The sequence below is a fragment of the Ambystoma mexicanum genome, chromosome 1p (genome assembly GCF_040938575.1).
Source record: "Ambystoma mexicanum isolate Mex_15411 chromosome 1p, UKY_AmexF1_1, whole genome shotgun sequence".
Classification (NCBI taxonomy): Eukaryota; Metazoa; Chordata; class Amphibia; order Caudata; family Ambystomatidae; genus Ambystoma; species Ambystoma mexicanum.
In genome coordinates, this window is record NC_090921.1 from 1,504,333,595 (window position 1) to 1,504,353,597 (window position 20,003).

At 45.1% G+C, this 20,003-nt stretch overlaps 1 protein-coding gene across 1 annotated transcript in view; it reads left to right on the plus strand.

Moving 5' to 3' along the window:
- The first annotated feature begins 1,558 nt into the window (after positions 1–1,558).
- The window catches only part of LOC138563623 (uncharacterized), a 42,170-nt gene continuing 23,725 nt past the window's right edge, over positions 1,559–20,003 (plus strand). The window contains exons 1-6 of the mRNA XM_069642858.1: positions 1,559–1,706; positions 2,470–2,698; positions 10,048–10,174; positions 10,848–11,047; positions 18,403–18,529; positions 19,049–19,248. Coding sequence (XP_069498959.1) covers positions 1,559–1,706; positions 2,470–2,698; positions 10,048–10,174; positions 10,848–11,047; positions 18,403–18,529; positions 19,049–19,248 — 1,031 coding nt within the window. The remainder of the gene's footprint in view (positions 1,707–2,469; positions 2,699–10,047; positions 10,175–10,847; positions 11,048–18,402; positions 18,530–19,048; positions 19,249–20,003) is intronic.

Below are 20,003 nucleotides of genomic sequence, written 5' to 3' on the forward strand. Positions count from 1 at the left end.
TTTGGGAAGGTCCTTCTAGAGTTTGTCTCTGCGCGCCAAACTAGGTTTGGTCCCTTTGTTCCTGCGCCTTTGGCGGGCTTCAGGACTGAAGACCGCCTCTGACGCCTGAGTGTCTGGGCTGGGCAGGAAGTGAGGGAGATGCCCGAAACTCCCTGTGCTTAGTCTCCTAGGAGACCCAAATGCACCCTGGCCTGATTGGCTGGCTGACTGTCTGGCAAGGACAGCCAGCCTGCTGGGTGAGTGGCAGCTAGGCTGGAATGAAAGGGAGAAAACTAAATAAAAGGCAAGTCTTTTGGCTTGGAAGGCAGAGTCGACCACTGGAACGAAAGAAACATAGATGAGCTGGAAGAGGAAGGCTGCTGCAACTACTGGACCATTGGTTTTCCCGGTGGAGCCCTGCTGCAGGTTCAAATCTCCAAGTTCATCTCGACAGAGAAGCCCTTCAAGGATGATTTCTCCCTTTGAGTTGGTGGGACCAATCAACTCATAAGCCACCATTCTCGGAGCTGGTTGTATTTTCTTCAGAGTGCTGCAGGAAACTGAATAACCAGGGAGAAGGACACCAGTTTGTGTGCTTGACTACAGCTACCGCAATCAAAGATTTGCAAGTTTGCCAGCTTTGTGACCAGTCCCTGTGCAGTGCAGGAGTCCCCTGATGTCCTCCCTCTTGTCCCACGACTGAGGCTCAGGAACAGCGAGATCTGCAGAAACTGCCAGGAATAGAAGTCTCCAGCTGCATCTTTTTCTTCAATATAAGGTACTGTGAAAACCCGACCGAGAGAACTTACCTCTCACTGCGAAAGTGCGTGAAACTTTGGCAACTTGCAAGCCTAGTCAGCTTGTGACCTGACATATGAATCTTTCTTCTATCAACTACTTCTCAGAACCATGGCAAAGACTTTTCTGTTTAACTAAAAGAACCGTTTTTACCTATACAAGATTCTAGCCCATTGACTTTGGCCTACCTATTGCATTGGATCAACTCCTCTGGTGAACTCAAACTATTTGCACTGTTTGAGTAACTATACTATTCGTTTTATTAACTTATGCCTTTTTGCTCCTACTTCAAATGCTCTGAATGCCATTTTGCTCCTACTTCAAAGTAGTTTAAATGCCTCATAACCGGGTAGTGTGAAGTACTGTAGTATATTTTTGTGTGATATTGATTGCCTCCTTTTAGTGAATGTTTTCTAACTGACTGTGTAATAAATTAATAAATGTTTTACCAGGAAACCTTGAGTATAAGAGTCTATTTCAATACTTGAAATTGTAGACCTCTGCGTAACATCATTACAGCTCACATTCATTCTTGAGATAAGCCTGGCTGCTCAGCTCGCTACCAACAACTGTGTGGTACAGATTTATACCAAAGTTTGCTTACACCTGTAGTCATAGTTGTGGGTAGTGGTCCCAGAGGGTACTGCATGCAAAGTTTGCCTAAAACTGGTGGCAGGTGGTGAGCATAAAGTGTAGCGATGTTACATTGAGAGTTTTGCTTTACTTTTGTTCAACTAGTAACCTTCACAAAGCTAAGCACCACTAAAAAAGCAATGTTATCATGCCTGATATGGATACCTACAGACAGGTGGCCCTGATCATTTTAACAGTATATCAACTAAAGGAAATGTGTAAGGTCAGGAACCTCCCTGTTAAAGGAAAGAAAAATGAATTGATTGAAAGATTGTTGGAATTTCAAAGTCCGAGAAGTAGGTCTGTTACACCAACTCCTTCAGCATATGTGGAAAATGTTGATGAGAATGATAATGATTCAGAGTCTAACTCTAATTTTTTTGAGGAGCAAGAAGAGTTAGAGGAGTCTCAGGATGTGAGCCTCTTTGCACCTCAACAAGCTCTTAGGCCTCAACCTTTAGCCACAGGGACCCTACCATGTCCAGTACTGAGTCCAGAATGTGTCTCTCTTGAAAAAATGAGACTTGAGTTAGAGTTCAAAAGGCTCCAAATTCGAACTGAAAGTAAACATCAAGAAAACTAACTCAGAGAAATTGATATACATCATGCTCTTGAAATTAAGATATTTTCTCTTGAAAATGGTTCTCTCCCAGAGTCTTCTAGGGCTTCCAGTCCTAAGATACCTTGCAAGATAAGCTGTGAGTATGTATGAGGTGAGACTTGATATTTTGGATTGGTTAGCTCCTTTTGAATATAACTATGGGATTCAGGGTTTCACATTGAATCAGTTGATTCCTTGGCTTTTGTCTAGGCTTCCCCAGATTGCAACTGATGCTGTAATGGAGGTGTGGGAACTTGAAAAATTGGAGTATGAAAATGTGAAGATAGCTTTGATAGCTAGACTTGGGAAAACTCCTTCCCATTACCAAAGGAGGTTTATGACCCTCAAAAAGCATGATGGTACCCCTTGGGCTACCTGGGTGTGTGAATGTTTGAAGAATTTAGATGGTTTGGTAAAGGGTAACACTTTTGAAGGAATGAGAAATTTATTTTTGTTAGAATCTATTTTTGATGCCTGCTCTCCTGAGCCGAGACCGCACTTGGCTGAGTCTAAGAAAATTGATCCCAAGAAACTAGCCAAAGCTGCTGACTTGTGTGTCGCCAACAGGGCTACTCACAAGGATTCTGGTGCAACTCAGAAAAAGCATGAATGGAAGCAGCAAAAGAAAGATGGCAAAGAGAATTCTAATACCTCCAATCCAAAAGAGGGCCCCAAACAGAAGAAAGGGTAAGCCACAAGGGAAACCAAATCAAGCTTGTGAAACCTATGGTACTAAACCAGAGGGAGGTCAGCAGAAGCTTGTGGGTCACATGACCATGTGAAAGGGGATCCCAGATGCAAGAGTAAACCTCCAGGGATCCACAATGCCTCCTTAGCCTTTTTTTCCCAGAGGGGGGAGTACATATGGCAAGTGGAAACTTTCAACTACTGGCTGAAGACCACATTGGAGTCTCTGCCAGTGTTTCATTAGTGTCCCTGGGTCTGAGGAAACAGCAGAATTTAGATGTCTATAATTCAATTCCAGATAACACAAGAATATTACAAGGACAGTGTACTTGTAAATGTTCAGGAGACCCCTGCCATTAGAGACACTGGTGACAGCATTACAGTGGTGGATGAATCTTTTTTCAAACCTGGGGATGTTGCTAAGGCACCTAACGGCCTCACTAAGCTTGCTGGAGGCCATGTTCAAATGCTTCCATGATTACCAGCTCTAAACCAGTGCAATAACATGACTGTCAAGATAGCTGTTAGTGTGCAGAGTGAGGTGCCTGGGAGAGTCCTGTTGGGGAATGACTTAAAAACTAGAAACAGGAACAGACAAGGAAGGTCAGAGAGAGTACCTTAACTGACTCTCCAGAGGATGTTACAGAAGAAACTATAACACCCAGCCCACAGGAACTACTAACTGCTATTTCTAAGAAGAAAGAGACAAAGGGGAAACCCAAGGTTTCAAAGAAAAAGCAAGAGAGCACTCCTGTGCTTCCAACAAGGACATCCCAAAGATGACTGTCCAAAGTCACACCCGTGACTATTCCACCAGCTGAGGCTGAGTGTGAGAAACAATCAGGAGAGGTTGAATCAGCTGCTGAAGATTCAGAGCTGGAAGAAGACCTTCCCCTGTTGGAGATCTGGATCCTAAAGACCATCCTGAGCTGCAGTTTTTACTGCCAGAAGGTGGCCCCTATAGGGCAGACATCAGCAGAGGTCAAAGAGAGTGTCCTACTCTTGAAGGACTTCGCCAACAGGCAGCTTCCCAGCTGGACGGGCAAGAGCCAGAGAAAAACAGGTTCTACAGTGAACCAACTGAGTCTATCCCAGGGGTCTACAGAAGACTTGTAGTCCCTCTAGAGATCCGACAACAGTTCCTACAGTTAGCTCATTAGATTCCTTTGGCTGGTTCCTTAAGTTTTAAGAAGACCAAGAAAAGGCTTTCTCTATATTTCTCTTGGCCTAAGTTGGGGTCTCATGTAGATACATTCTGTAGGAGCTGTCACACTTGTCAGACATCTGGCAAGAGTGGAGCCAAGAATGTGGCACCTTTGGTGCCTCTCCCAGTGGTGGGAGTCCCTTTTGAGAGGGTAGGAATTGACATTGTTGATCCCTTAGACCCTCCAACATCTTCAGGCAATCGATTTATATTGGTTGTAGTAGACCATGCTACTCGGTATTCTGAAGCCATACCTATGAGGACTGTTACAGCTCAGGCTGTTGCTAAGGCCCTACTTGGTATTTCTACCAGGATATGTTTTCCTAAGGAAGTCATCTCTGACAGGGGATCAGTTTTTATGTCCCACTACATGTAGACCATGTGGGAAAACTGCAGAGTGACTTACAAGTTCTCAACTGCCTACCATCCCCAGACGAATGGATTGGTAGAGAGGTTTAATAGAACTATGAAGAGCATGATAGGTGCTTTAGAAGAACGCCTTAGAAAAAAGTGGGACCTTCTAATGCATGCCTTCTATTTGCTTATTGATATTGATATTTTATTTCTATCGCGCTCGTACACAAGTGCTTCAGAGCGCGATAAGGCAAGGGAGGGGAACAGGGGAGAACAAAACAGCAATCTTACTAGGCCTGGTGACATTAAGAACGCGCAAGTGCATGGGAGAGGGGGAGGGGAAAAATGCATAGAAGTGGGGAGAAGTGGAAAGTGCGAAGCAGATAAATAACAATAAATAAATATTAAAGGCAACAAACAGTGGTAGTGCAGCCAGCAATTTGCAAGTGCTAGGTTTAAGGCAGCAGACAGGGTAGGTCTGATAAGTGCAGGAAGAAAAAGGGGGTGCTGTATGGGTACAGATACAGACCCCAGTGCAAGGGGTGGCCTGGAGGCAGTGTGGGAGGGTGGCAGGCTGAACAGGTACTTGGGCCCGGAGGACAGAGGGTAGCCAGATGCAGGGTGCCAAGAAAGAACAGATCAGCAGGGGAGAGGGGGAGGTAAGGCAGAAGAAAAGAGGAAGGTCTTGAGGTGCTTCCGGAACCGGAGATGGTTCTCCTCAAGTTTTAGAGTGGCAGGGAGGCTGTTCCAGAGGGAGGCCCCAGCCAAAGATAGAGATCTACCCCACGTTTGTTTCTTTGAAAAACGACTGACCCTGAGGAAGTTGGAGGTAGAGGAGCAAAGAGCTCAAGAGGGGAGGTATTTGCAGAGGGATAGCTGAAGGTTTTTTGGACCCAGGCCCCGGAAAGCCTTGTGGACAATGCAGAGGGTTTTGAATTTAATCACTTGGGAGCCAATGGAGAGATTTCAGAGTTGGAGACATACGATCCCAGGGCTTGAGGCCAAGGACAAGTCTCTCAGTCCTGTTCTGGATTAGTTTCAGAAGGCGGAGAGTAGAGGCAGGTAGAGTTAGAAAGAGGGTGTTACAATAGTCCAATCTAGAGAGAACCAGAGCTTGGGATACCATGAGCTTCTGGGGGAAGGAGAGGAAAGGCAGAGTACCTCTGAGGAAGTGCAGGAGGAAATTTGACTTTTTAGAGACCTCAGAGATGTGGGCGGAGAAGGAAAGGGTGGAGTCAAAGATAACCCAGAGGTTCTTAGCCTTGCAGGTGGGGGAAGGAGGAGGTCCAAGGGAGGCCGGCCAGAGAGTGAGAGGAAAGGATGGTGAAGGTGTGATGAGGAGGAGCAACTCCGTCTTGCTGGCATTCAGACAAAGATCATTGGCGGAACACCAATCTTGAATGGCAGTTAGGCAATCAGAGATGAGAGGGAGAGGAGGTGGCAGAGAGCAGCCAGAAAATGAGTTTATAGAGAAGTCCCTCAGGAGGGAGATGGATTTAGTCCCCTTGAGCTTCTCTATGGTCATCCAGTTAAAGGCCCCTTGGCCCAAATTAAGGAGGGGTTGGAGAGTGCTCCTTCCCCCAAGCCAGTGAGAGTCACTGACTATGTGCTTGGTCTACGGACGAGAATGATACACATGATGACAGAAGCATCTGATAACTTGAAAGCAGGTCAGGCTCTGGTGAAGCATTGGCATTACGAGAAGGCCAAAATGGTTGAGTTTACTGAAGACCAGGAATTTCTAGTTATGGTACCTACAAGGCAAAGGGCCTTACAGGACAAATGGATTGAACCCGTCACGGTTGTGGGAAAACTTGGAGAGGTCTATTATTTGGTGGACTTAGGCAATCCTAAGGAGGTCCCAGAAGTGGGAGCTTTGCTTCTAGCTTCTGCTCAGGAAGAGGAGGAGGGTGAACCTCTACCTGACTTACTCAGGGGACAACCTTTAGATGGGAAGATAGAAGGAGTTAATCTCTCTTCCAATCTGACTCTGGAACAAAAGGAGGAGCGCAAATCTCTGTTGAATAAATTTGCCCCACTGTTTTCACTATCACCAGGCTTGACCCCTTGGGACCAGCATGATATTCTCACTGGTGACTGTTTACCTGTTAAAAGCAGAAGTTACAGTATGTCAGACCATGTAATAACCCACATAAAGTAAGAGGTCAACAAGATACTTTATCTCGGGGTGATAGAGCCATCTACAAGTCCATGGTCTAGTCCAGTTGTACTAGTGCCAAAGGCAGGATCCAAAGAGTTGAGATTCTATGTGGACGATAAAGCTCTAAATGCAGTCATGAAAACTGATGCCCATCCTTTACCTAGGACAGATGACCTGGTAGACAAACTTGGTTCAACCAAGTACCTCAGTACATTTGATCTAACATCAGGCTATTGGCAAATAGCTCTGACAGACCATGCCAAGGAGAAAACTGCATTTTCAACCCCAGCAGGCCTCTACCAGTTTACGGTAATGCCTTTTGGATTAAAGAATACACCTGCTACATTCCAGAGGATGGTTAAGCAAGTTCTGAATGGGATGGAGGACTTCTGCATGGCATACTTGGATGACATTGCAGTGTTCAGGCGTACTTGGAAAGAACATGTTGATGTTTTAGGATATTTATTCCAGGCTCTTGAGCAGGCCCATCGGACCATAAAGGTAAGTAAATGTCCGATTGGCCAGAGAAAAGTGGTCTACCTTGGACATGAGGAAGGAGGAGGTGAAATAAGGCCATTGCCTAGCAAAGTACAAGCTGTACAAGAATGGGCCACCCCCACTACTCAAACCCAAGTGAGAGCCTTCTTAGCTCTCACTGGTTATTATAGGAACTTCATAGAGAACTATGGGTCCGTAGCTTCTCCCTTGAATGTGGTCTCCTAACCCAGATTCCCCAAAAAGGTCAGGTGGAATGAGGAGTGCACTAAGGCATTTGAAGGACTTAAGAAAGCCCTTGTCAAGCTCCAGTCTTAAGAGCTCCTGACTACAGCCAAACCTTCATTGTGCAAACAGATGCTTCCAATACAGGCATAGGTGCGGTTCTGAGTCAGCTGGAGGAGAAAGGTAGGGAACACCCAATCTGTTTCCTCAGCAGGAAGCTGAAGGAACCTAAGACAAGGTGGGCAACAATAGAACATGAGCGTTTTGCCATTGTGTGGTCTCTGAAGAAGTTTAGACCATACTTGTATGGATCTACTTTTGTGATTCAGACAGACCACCCACCCTTGAGATGGTTAATGCAGATGAAAGGGGAAAATCCCAAATTGTTAAGATTGTCAATCAGCCTACAGGGGTTTGATTTTACCATTGATCACAGGTCAGGATGTAATTACCAAATTGCTGATGGTCTCTCCAGAATGAATGACCGACTAGAGTAAGGAGATTCATCCAGGGGTGGATTAAATCCTCCTGTCCCTTAGTCTGGGGGGGGACGAGTGTTAGGGAGAATTCTCATAAATGTACTAATTCCCTTCACCTTAGAGACCCCGAGCAACTTTGCTGGATTTTGAGGACTTGATTTTTTTACCTGGAAAGAGTGTGACCCTTTTTTCCCACTCTCGCATGTATTTTGATGTGTCTTGTGTTCTTAGATTGTGGAGTTTTACACAACTCCATAGGCATCATCTGTTCATGTGTGTCACACAGCACCCTCTGTGCAGTGACACAGGGAAGCCTTTTAGGCTGTCCCAAGGTTTAAATACCTTCTCTGGGATAAACTACTGTTTTCCAGAGAAAGTAAAGTTAAATTGACTTTACTAGTCTTTTTAAATTCCTAGACCCAGCACACCCTATCTTACAATAGAGTGGTGGAGGGGTTACCTAGTATCCCCTATGTCTAGAAACTCATGTAGCAATCCAATGCTACCCTTTCCTCTTGAAATGGCTGGTATCAGTGGTTTTACAACAAACTACCATGATTTTTCCTGACCGCGAACACCGGTAACGTTAAATCGCGGGAGCCATGTTTTTCAAAATGGCGCCAGAGCCTCCTTTGTTTAAACGGGTCCCGATCTTCTTTTTTTGCCATTTCTTTTTGGAAAGGTCCTTCTAGAGTTTGTTTCTGTGCGCCAAACTAGGTTTGGTCCCTTTGTTCCTATGCCTTTGGCAGGCATCATGATATTTGATATGATATTTTATTTGTATCGCGCTCGTACACAAGTGTTTCAGGACTGAAGGCCGCCTCTGGCGCCTGAGTGTCTGGGATGGGTAGGAAGTGAGGGAGGTGCCCGAAACTCCCTGTGCTTAGTCTCCTAGGAGACCCAAATGCACTCTGGCGTGATTGGCTGGCTGACAGTCCGGCAAGGACAGCCACCCTGCTGGGTGAGTGGCAGCTAGGCTGAAATGAAAGGGAGAAAACTAAATAAAAGGCAAGTCTTTTGGCTTGGAAGGCAGAGTCGACCACTGGAACAAAAGAAACGAAGATAAGCTGGAAGAGGACGGCTGCTGCAACTACTGGACCGTTGGTTTGCCTGGTGAAGCCCTGCTGCAGGTCCGAATCTCCAAGTTCATCTCGACAGAGAAGCCCTTCAAGGATGATTTCTCCCTTTGAGTTGGTGGTACAAATCAACTCGTAAGCCACCTGTACACCATTCTCGGAGCTGGTTTTATTTTCCTCAGAGTGCTGCAGGAAACTGAATAACCAGGGAGAAGGACACCAGTTTGTGTGCTGGACTATAGCTACCGGAATCAAAGATTTACCAGTTTGCCAGCTTTGTGACCAATACCCGTGCAGTGCAGGAGTCCCCTGATGTCCTCCCTCTTGTCCCACGACTGAGGCTCAGGAACAGCGAGATCTGCAGGAACTGCCAGGAACAAAAGTCTCCAGCTGCATCTTTGTCTTCAATATAAGGTACTATGAAAACCCGACCGAGAGAACTTACCTCTCACTGCGAAAGTGCGTGAAAGTTTGGCAACTTGCAAGCCTAGTCAGCTTGTGACCCGGCATATGAATCTTTCTTCTATGAACTACTTCTCAGAACCATGGCAAAGACTTTTCCGTTTAACTACCAGAACCGTTTTTACCTATACAAGACTCTGGCCCATTGACTTTGGCCTACCTATTGCAGTGGATCAACTCCTCTGGTGAACTCAAACTATTTGCACTGTTTAAGAGTAACTATACTATTTGTTTTATTAACTTATGGCTTTTTGCTCCTACTTCAAATGCTCTGAATGCCATTTTGCTCCTCCTTCAAAGTAGTTTAAATGCCTCAGAACCAGGTAGTGTGAAGTTCTGTAGTATATTTTTGTGTGATATTGATTGCCTCCTTTTAGTGAATGTTTTCTAACTGACTTTGTAATAAATGAATACATGTTTTACCAAGAAACCTTGAGTATGAGTCTATTTCAATACTTGTAATTGTAGACCTCTGCGTAACATCATTACAGCTCACATTCATTCTTGAGATAAGCCTGGCTGCTCAGCTCGCTACCAACAACTGTGTGGTACAGATTTATACCAAAGGTTGCTTACACCTGTAGTCATAGTTGTGGGTAGTGGTCCCAGAGGGTACTGCATGCAAAGTTTGCCTAAAACTGGTGGCAGGTGGTGAGCATAAAGTGTAGCGATGTTACATTGAGAGTTTTGCTTTACTTTTGTTCAAATAGTAATCTTCACAAAACTAAGCAATACTAAAAAAGCAATTTTATCATGCCTGATATGGATAACTTCAGACAGGTGGCCCTGATCATTTTAACAGTATATCAACTAAAGGAAATGTGTAAGGTCAGGAACCTCCCTGTTAAAGGAAAGAAAAATGAATTGATTGAAAGATTGTTGGAATTTCAAAGTCTGAGAAGTAGGTCTGTTACACCAACTCCTTCAGCATATGTGGAAAATGTTGATGAGAAGGATAATGATTCAGAGTCTATCTCTAATGTTATTGAGGAGCAAGAAGAGTTAGATGAGTCTCAGGATGTGAGCCCCTCTGCACCTCAATAAGCGCTTAGGCCTCAACCTTTAGCCACAGGGACCCTACCAGGTCCAGTACTGAGTCCAGAATGTGTCTCTCTTGAAAAAATGAGACTTGAGTTAGAGTTCAAAAGGCTCCAAATGCAAACTGAAAGTAAACATCAAGAAATCAAACTCAAAGAAATTGATATACATCATGCTCTTGAAATTAAGATATTTTCTCTTGAAAATGGTTCTCTCCCAGAATCTTCTAGGGCTTCCAGTCCTAAGATACCTTGCAAGATAAGCTGTGAGTATGTATGAGGTGAGACTTGATATTTTGGATTGGTTAGCTCCTTTTGAATATAACTATGGGATTCAGGGTTTCACATTGAATCAGTTGATTCCTTGGCTTTTGTCTAGGCTTCCCCAGATTGCAACTGATGCTGTAATGGAGGTGTGGGAACTTGAAAAATTGGAGTATGAAAATGTGAAGATAGCTTTGATAGCTAGACTTGGGAAAACTCCTTCCCATTACCAAAGGAGGTTTATGACCCTCAAAAAGCATGATGGTACCCCTTGGGCTACCTGGGTGTGTGAATGTTTGAAGAATTTAGATGGTTTGGTAAAGGGTAACACTTTTGAAGGAATGAGAAATTTATTTTTGTTAGAATCTATTTTTGATGCCTGCTCTCCTGAGCCGAGACCGCACTTGGCTGAGTCTAAGAAAATTGATCCCAAGAAACTAGCCAAAGCTGCTGACTTGTGTGTCGCCAACAGGGCTACTCACAAGGATTCTGGTGCAACTCAGAAAAAGCATGAATGGAAGCAGCAAAAGAAAGATGGCAAAGAGAATTCTAATACCTCCAATCCAAAAGAGGGCCCCAAACAGAAGAAAGGGTAAGCCACAAGGGAAACCAAATCAAGCTTGTGAAACCTATGGTACTAAACCAGAGGGAGGTCAGCAGAAGCTTGTGGGTCACATGACCATGTGAAAGGGGATCCCAGATGCAAGAGTAAACCTCCAGGGATCCACAATGCCTCCTTAGCCTTTTTTTCCCAGAGGGGGGAGTACATATGGCAAGTGGAAACTTTCAACTACTGGCTGAAGACCACATTGGAGTCTCTGCCAGTGTTTCATTAGTGTCCCTGGGTCTGAGGAAACAGCAGAATTTAGATGTCTATAATTCAATTCCGGATAACACAAGAATATTACAAGGACAGTGTACTTGTAAATGTTCAGGAGACCCCTGCCATTAGAGACACTGGTGACAGCATTACAGTGGTGGATGAATCTTTTTTCAAACCTGGGGATGTTGCTAAGGCACCTAACGGCCTCAGTAAGCTTGCTGGAGGCCATGTTCAAATGCTTCCATGATTACCAGCTCTAAACCAGTGCAATAACATGACTGTCAAGATAGCTGTTAGTGTGCAGAGTGAGGTGCCTGGGAGAGTCCTGTTGGGGAATGACTTAAAAACTAGAAACAGGAACAGACAAGGAAGGTCAGAGAGAGTACCTTAACTGACTCTCCAGAGGATGTTACAGAAGAAACTATAACACCCAGCCCACAGGAACTACTAACTGCTATTTCTAAGAAGAAAGAGACAAAGGGGAAACCCAAGGTTTCAAAGAAAAAGCAAGAGAGCACTCCTGTGCTTCCAACAAGGACATCCCAAAGATGACTGTCCAAAGTCACACCCGTGACTATTCCACCAGCTGAGGCTGAGTGTGAGAAACAATCAGGAGAGGTTGAATCAGCTGCTGAAGATTCAGAGCTGGAAGAAGACCTTCCCCTGTTGGAGATCTGGATCCTAAAGACCATCCTGAGCTGCAGTTTTTACTGCCAGAAGGTGGCCCCTATAGGGCAGACATCAGCAGAGGTCAAAGAGAGTGTCCTACTCTTGAAGGACTTCGCCAACAGGCAGCTTCCCAGCTGGACGGGCAAGAGCCAGAGAAAAACAGGTTCTACAGTGAACCAACTGAGTCTATCCCAGGGGTCTACAGAAGACTTGTAGTCCCTCTAGAGATCCGACAACAGTTCCTACAGTTAGCTCATTAGATTCCTTTGGCTGGTTCCTTAAGTTTTAAGAAGACCAAGAAAAGGCTTTCTCTATATTTCTCTTGGCCTAAGTTGGGGTCTCATGTAGATACATTCTGTAGGAGCTGTCACACTTGTCAGACATCTGGCAAGAGTGGAGCCAAGAATGTGGCACCTTTGGTGCCTCTCCCAGTGGTGGGAGTCCCTTTTGAGAGGGTAGGAATTGACATTGTTGATCCCTTAGACCCTCCAACATCTTCAGGCAATCGATTTATATTGGTTGTAGTAGACCATGCTACTCGGTATTCTGAAGCCATACCTATGAGGACTGTTACAGCTCAGGCTGTTGCTAAGGCCCTACTTGGTATTTCTACCAGGATATGTTTTCCTAAGGAAGTCATCTCTGACAGGGGATCAGTTTTTATGTCCCACTACATGTAGACCATGTGGGAAAACTGCAGAGTGACTTACAAGTTCTCAACTGCCTACCATCCCCAGACGAATGGATTGGTAGAGAGGTTTAATAGAACTATGAAGAGCATGATAGGTGCTTTAGAAGAACGCCTTGGAAAAAAGTGGGACCTTCTAATGCATGCCTTCTATTTGCTTATTGATATTGATATTTTATTTCTATCGCGCTCGTACACAAGTGCTTCAGAGCGCGATAAGGCAAGGGAGGGGAACAGGGGAGAACAAAACAGCAATCTTACTAGGCCTGGTGACATTAAGAACGCGCAAGTGCATGGGAGAGGGGGAGGGGAAAAATGCATAGAAGTGGGGAGAAGTGGAAAGTGCGAAGCAGATAAATAACAATAAATAAATATTAAAGGCAACAAACAGTGGTAGTGCAGCCAGCAATTTGCAAGTGCTAGGTTTAAGGCAGCAGACAGGGTAGGTCTGATAAGTGCAGGAAGAAAAAGGGGGTGCTGTATGGGTACAGATACAGACCCCAGTGCAAGGGGTGGCCTGGAGGCAGTGTGGGAGGGTGGCAGGCTGAACAGGTACTTGGGCCCGGAGGACAGAGGGTAGCCAGATGCAGGGTGCCAAGAAAGAACAGATCAGCAGGGGAGAGGGGGAGGTAAGGCAGAAGAAAAGAGGAAGGTCTTGAGGTGCTTCCGGAACCGGAGATGGTTCTCCTCAAGTTTTAGAGTGGCAGGGAGGCTGTTCCAGAGGGAGGCCCCAGCCAAAGATAGAGATCTACCCCACGTTTGTTTCTTTGAAAAACGACTGACCCTGAGGAAGTTGGAGGTAGAGGAGCAAAGAGCTCAAGAGGGGAGGTATTTGCAGAGGGATAGCTGAAGGTTTTTTGGACCCAGGCCCCGGAAAGCCTTGTGGACAATGCAGAGGGTTTTGAATTTAATCACTTGGGAGCCAATGGAGAGATTTCAGAGTTGGAGACATACGATCCCAGGGCTTGAGGCCAAGGACAAGTCTCTCAGTCCTGTTCTGGATTAGTTTCAGAAGGCGGAGAGTAGAGGCAGGTAGAGTTAGAAAGAGGGTGTTACAATAGTCCAATCTAGAGAGAACCAGAGCTTGGGATACCATGAGCTTCTGGGGGAAGGAGAGGAAAGGCAGAGTACCTCTGAGGAAGTGCAGGAGGAAATTTGACTTTTTAGAGACCTCAGAGATGTGGGCGGAGAAGGAAAGGGTGGAGTCAAAGATAACCCAGAGGTTCTTAGCCTTGCAGGTGGGGGAAGGAGGAGGTCCAAGGGAGGCCGGCCAGAGAGTGAGAGGAAAGGATGGTGAAGGTGTGATGAGGAGGAGCAACTCCGTCTTGCTGGCATTCAGACAAAGATCATTGGCGGAACACCAATCTTGAATGGCAGTTAGGCAATCAGAGATGAGAGGGAGAGGAGGTGGCAGAGAGCAGCCAGAAAATGAGTTTATAGAGAAGTCCCTCAGGAGGGAGATGGATTTAGTCCCCTTGAGCTTCTCTATGGTCATCCAGTTAAAGGCCCCTTGGCCCAAATTAAGGAGGGGTTGGAGAGTGCTCCTTCCCCCAAGCCAGTGAGAGTCACTGACTATGTGCTTGGTCTACGGACGAGAATGATACACATGATGACAGAAGCATCTGATAACTTGAAAGCAGGTCAGGCTCTGGTGAAGCATTGGCATTACGAGAAGGCCAAAATGGTTGAGTTTACTGAAGACCAGGAATTTCTAGTTATGGTACCTACAAGGCAAAGGGCCTTACAGGACAAATGGATTGAACCCGTCACGGTTGTGGGAAAACTTGGAGAGGTCTATTATTTGGTGGACTTAGGCAATCCTAAGGAGGTCCCAGAAGTGGGAGCTTTGCTTCTAGCTTCTGCTCAGGAAGAGGAGGAGGGTGAACCTCTACCTGACTTACTCAGGGGACAACCTTTAGATGGGAAGATAGAAGGAGTTAATCTCTCTTCCAATCTGACTCTGGAACAAAAGGAGGAGCGCAAATCTCTGTTGAATAAATTTGCCCCACTGTTTTCACTATCACCAGGCTTGACCCCTTGGGACCAGCATGATATTCTCACTGGTGACTGTTTACCTGTTAAAAGCAGAAGTTACAGTATGTCAGACCATGTAATAACCCACATAAAGTAAGAGGTCAACAAGATACTTTATCTCGGGGTGATAGAGCCATCTACAAGTCCATGGTCTAGTCCAGTTGTACTAGTGCCAAAGGCAGGATCCAAAGAGTTGAGATTCTATGTGGACGATAAAGCTCTAAATGCAGTCATGAAAACTGATGCCCATCCTTTACCTAGGACAGATGACCTGGTAGACAAACTTGGTTCAACCAAGTACCTCAGTACATTTGATCTAACATCAGGCTATTGGCAAATAGCTCTGACAGACCATGCCAAGGAGAAAACTGCATTTTCAACCCCAGCAGGCCTCTACCAGTTTACGGTAATGCCTTTTGGATTAAAGAATACACCTGCTACATTCCAGAGGATGGTTAAGCAAGTTCTGAATGGGATGGAGGACTTCTGCATGGCATACTTGGATGACATTGCAGTGTTCAGGCGTACTTGGAAAGAACATGTTGATGTTTTAGGATATTTATTCCAGGCTCTTGAGCAGGCCCATCGGACCATAAAGGTAAGTAAATGTCCGATTGGCCAGAGAAAAGTGGTCTACCTTGGACATGAGGAAGGAGGAGGTGAAATAAGGCCATTGCCTAGCAAAGTACAAGCTGTACAAGAATGGGCCACCCCCACTACTCAAACCCAAGTGAGAGCCTTCTTAGCTCTCACTGGTTATTATAGGAACTTCATAGAGAACTATGGGTCCGTAGCTTCTCCCTTGAATGTGGTCTCCTAACCCAGATTCCCCAAAAAGGTCAGGTGGAATGAGGAGTGCACTAAGGCATTTGAAGGACTTAAGAAAGCCCTTGTCAAGCTCCAGTCTTAAGAGCTCCTGACTACAGCCAAACCTTCATTGTGCAAACAGATGCTTCCAATACAGGCATAGGTGCGGTTCTGAGTCAGCTGGAGGAGAAAGGTAGGGAACACCCAATCTGTTTCCTCAGCAGGAAGCTGAAGGAACCTAAGACAAGGTGGGCAACAATAGAACATGAGCGTTTTGCCATTGTGTGGTCTCTGAAGAAGTTTAGACCATACTTGTATGGATCTACTTTTGTGATTCAGACAGACCACCCACCCTTGAGATGGTTAATGCAGATGAAAGGGGAAAATCCCAAATTGTTAAGATTGTCAATCAGCCTACAGGGGTTTGATTTTACCATTGATCACAGGTCAGGATGTAATTACCAAATTGCTGATGGTCTCTCCAGAATGAATGACCGACTAGAGTAAGGAGATTCATCCAGGGGTGGATTAAATCCTCCTGTCCCTTAGTCTGGGGGGGGACGAGTGTTAGGGAGAATTCTCATAAATGTACTAATTCCCTTCACCTTAGAGACCCCGAGCAACTTTGCTGGATTTTGAGGACTTGATTTTTTTACCTGGAAAGAGTGTGACCCTTTTTTCCCACTCTCGCATGTATTTTGATGTGTCTTGTGTTCTTAGATTGTGGAGTTTTACACAACTCCATAGGCATCATCTGTTCATGTGTGTCACACAGCACCCTCTGTGCAGTGACACAGGGAAGCCTTTTAGGCTGTCCCAAGGTTTAAATACCTTCTCTGGGATAAACTACTGTTTTCCAGAGAAAGTAAAGTTAAATTGACTTTACTAGTCTTTTTAAATTCCTAGACCCAGCACACCCTATCTTACAATAGAGTGGTGGAGGGGTTACCTAGTATCCCCCATGTCTAGAAACTCATGTAGCAATCCAATGCTACCCTTTCCTCTTGAAATGGCTGGTATCAGTGGTTTTACAACAAACTACCATGATTTTTCCTGACCGCGAACACCGGTAACGTTAAATCGCGGGAGCCATGTTTTTCAAAATGGCGCCAGAACCTCCTTTGTTTAAACGGGTCCCGATCTTCTTTTTTTGCCATTTCTTTTTGGAAAGGTCCTTCTAGAGTTTGTTTCTGTGCGCCAAACTAGGTTTGGTCCCTTTGTTCCTATGCCTTTGGCAGGCATCATGATATTTGATATGATATTTTATTTGTATCGCGCTCGTACACAAGTGTTTCAGGACTGAAGGCCGCCTCTGGCGCCTGAGTGTCTGGGATGGGCAGGAAGTGAGGGAGGTGCCCGAAACTCCCTGTGCTTAGTCTCCTAGGAGACCCAAATGCACTCTGGCGTGATTGGCTGGCTGACAGTCCGGCAAGGACAGCCACCCTGCTGGGTGAGTGGCAGCTAGGCTGAAATGAAAGGGAGAAAACTAAATAAAAGGCAAGTCTTTTGGCTTGGAAGGCAGAGTCGACCACTGGAACAAAAGAAACGAAGATAAGCTGGAAGAGGACGGCTGCTGCAACTACTGGACCGTTGGTTTGCCTGGTGAAGCCCTGCTGCAGGTCCGAATCTCCAAGTTCATCTCGACAGAGAAGCCCTTCAAGGATGATTTCTCCCTTTGAGTTGGTGGTACAAATCAACTCGTAAGCCACCTGTACACCATTCTCGGAGCTGGTTTTATTTTCCTCAGAGTGCTGCAGGAAACTGAATAACCAGGGAGAAGGACACCAGTTTGTGTGCTGGACTATAGCTACCGGAATCAAAGATTTACCAGTTTGCCAGCTTTGTGACCAATACCCGTGCAGTGCAGGAGTCCCCTGATGTCCTCCCTCTTGTCCCACGACTGAGGCTCAGGAACAGCGAGATCTGCAGGAACTGCCAGGAACAAAAGTCTCCAGCTGCATCTTTGTCTTCAATATAAGGTACTATGAAAACCCGACCGAGAGAACTTACCTCACACTGCGAAAGTGCGTGAAAGTTTGGCAACTTGCAAGCCTAGTCAGCTTGTGACCCGGCATATGAATCTTTCTTCTATGAACTACTTCTCAGAACCATGGCAAAGACTTTTCCGTTTAACTACCAGAACCGTTTTTACCTATACAAGACTCTGGCCCATTGACTTTGGCCTACCTATTGCAGTGGATCAACTCCTCTGGTGAACTCAAACTATTTGCACTGTTTAAGAGTAACTATACTATTTGTTTTATTAACTTATGGCTTTTTGCTCCTACTTCAAATGCTCTGAATGCCATTTTGCTCCTCCTTCAAAGTAGTTTAAATGCCTCAGAACCAGGTAGTGTGAAGTTCTGTAGTATATTTTTGTGTGATATTGATTGCCTCCTTTTAGTGAATGTTTTCTAACTGACTTTGTAATAAATGAATACATGTTTTACCAAGAAACCTTGAGTATGAGTCTATTTCAATACTTGTAATTGTAGACCTCTGTGTAACATCATTACAGATCACATTCATTCTTGAGATAAGCCTGGCTGCTCAGCTCGCTACCAACAACTGTGCAGTACAGATGTATACCAAAGGTCGGTTGTGCTTACACCTGCAGTCATAGTTGTGGGTAGTGGTCCCAGAGGGTACTGCATGCAAACTTTGCCTAACACTGGTGGCAGGTGGTGAGGATAAAGTGTAGCGTTGTTACATTGAGAGTTCTGCTTTACTTTTGTTCAAATAGTAATCTTCACAAAACTAAGCAATACTAAAAAAGCAATTTTATCATGCCTGATATGGATAACTTCAGACAGGTGGCCCTGATCATTTTAACAGTATATCAACTAAAGGAAATGTGTAAGGTCAGGAACCTCCCTGTTAAAGGAAAGAAAAATGAATTGATTGAAAGATTGTTGGAATTTCAAAGTCTGAGAAGTAGGTCTGTTACACCAACTCCTTCAGCATATGTGGAAAATGTTGATGAGAAGGATAATGATTCAGAGTCTATCTCTAATGTTATTGAGGAGCAAGAAGAGTTAGATGAGTCTCAGGATGTGAGCCCCTCTGCACCTCAATAAGCGCTTAGGCCTCAACCTTTAGCCACAGGGACCCTACCAGGTCCAGTACTGAGTCCAGAATGTGTCTCTCTTGAAAAAATGAGACTTGAGTTAGAGTTCAAAAGGCTCCAAATGCAAACTGAAAGTAAACATCAATAAATCAAACTCAGAGAAATTGATATGCATCATGCTCTTGAAATGAAGACATTTTCTCTTGAAAATGGTTCTCTCCCAGAGTCTTCTAGGTCTTCCAGTCCTAAGAGACCTGGCATGCCTAAAGAAGCTGTGAGTATGTATGAGGTGAGACTTGATATTTTGGATTGGTTAGCTCCTTTTGAATATAACTATGGGATTCAGGGTTTCACATTGAATCAGTTGATTCCTTGGCTTTTGTCTAGGCTTCCCCCAGATTGCAACTGATGCTGTAATGGAGGTGTGGGAACTTGAACAATTGGAATTGAAGGAATGAGAAATTTCTTTTTGTTAGAATCTATTTTTGATGCCTGCTCTCCTGAGCTGAGACAGCACTTGGCTGAGTCTAAGGAAATTGATCCAAAGAAACTAGCCAAAGCTGCTGACTTGTGTGTCGCCAAAAGGGCTAATCACAAGGATTCTAGTGCACCTCAGAAAAAGGATGAATGGAAGCAGCAAAAGAAAGATGGCAAAAAGAATTTTAATACCTCCAATCCAAAAGAGGGCCCCAAACAGAAAAAAGGGTAAGCCACAAGAAAAACAGAATCAGGCTAGTGACACCTCTGGTACTAAACCAGAGGGAGGTCAGCAGAAGCTTGTGGGTCACCTGACCATGTGAAAGGGGATCCCAGATGCAAGAGTAAACCTTCAGGGGTCCACACTGCCTCCATAGCCTTTTTCCCAGAGGGGGAAGCACATAAGTGGAAACTTTCAACTACTGGCTGAAGACCCCATTGGAGTCTCTGCCAGTGTTTCTTCAGTGTCCATGGGTCTGTGGGAACAGCAGAATTTAGATGTCTATAATTCAATTCCAGATAACACAAAAGAATATTACAAGGACAATGTACTTGTAAATGTTCAGGAGACCCCTGCCATTAGAGACACTGGGGACAGCATTACAGTGGTGGATGAATAATCTTTTTTCAAACCTGAGGATGTTCCAAGGCCCCCAACGGCCTCACTAAGCTTGCTGGAGGCCCTGTTCAAATGCTTCCATGATTACCAGCTCTAATCCAGTGCAACAACATGACTCTCCAGATACCTGTTAGTGTGCAGAGTGAGGTGCCTGGGAGAGTCCTGTTGGGGAATGACTTCAAAACTAGAAACAGGAACAGACAAGGAAGGCCAGAGAGAGTACCTTAACTGACTCTCCAGAGGATGTAACAGAAGAAACTATAACACCCAGCCCACAGCAACTACTAACTGCTATTTCTAAGAATTAAGAGACAAAGGGGGAAACCCAAGGCCTCAAAGAAAAAGCAAGAGAGCACTCCTGTGC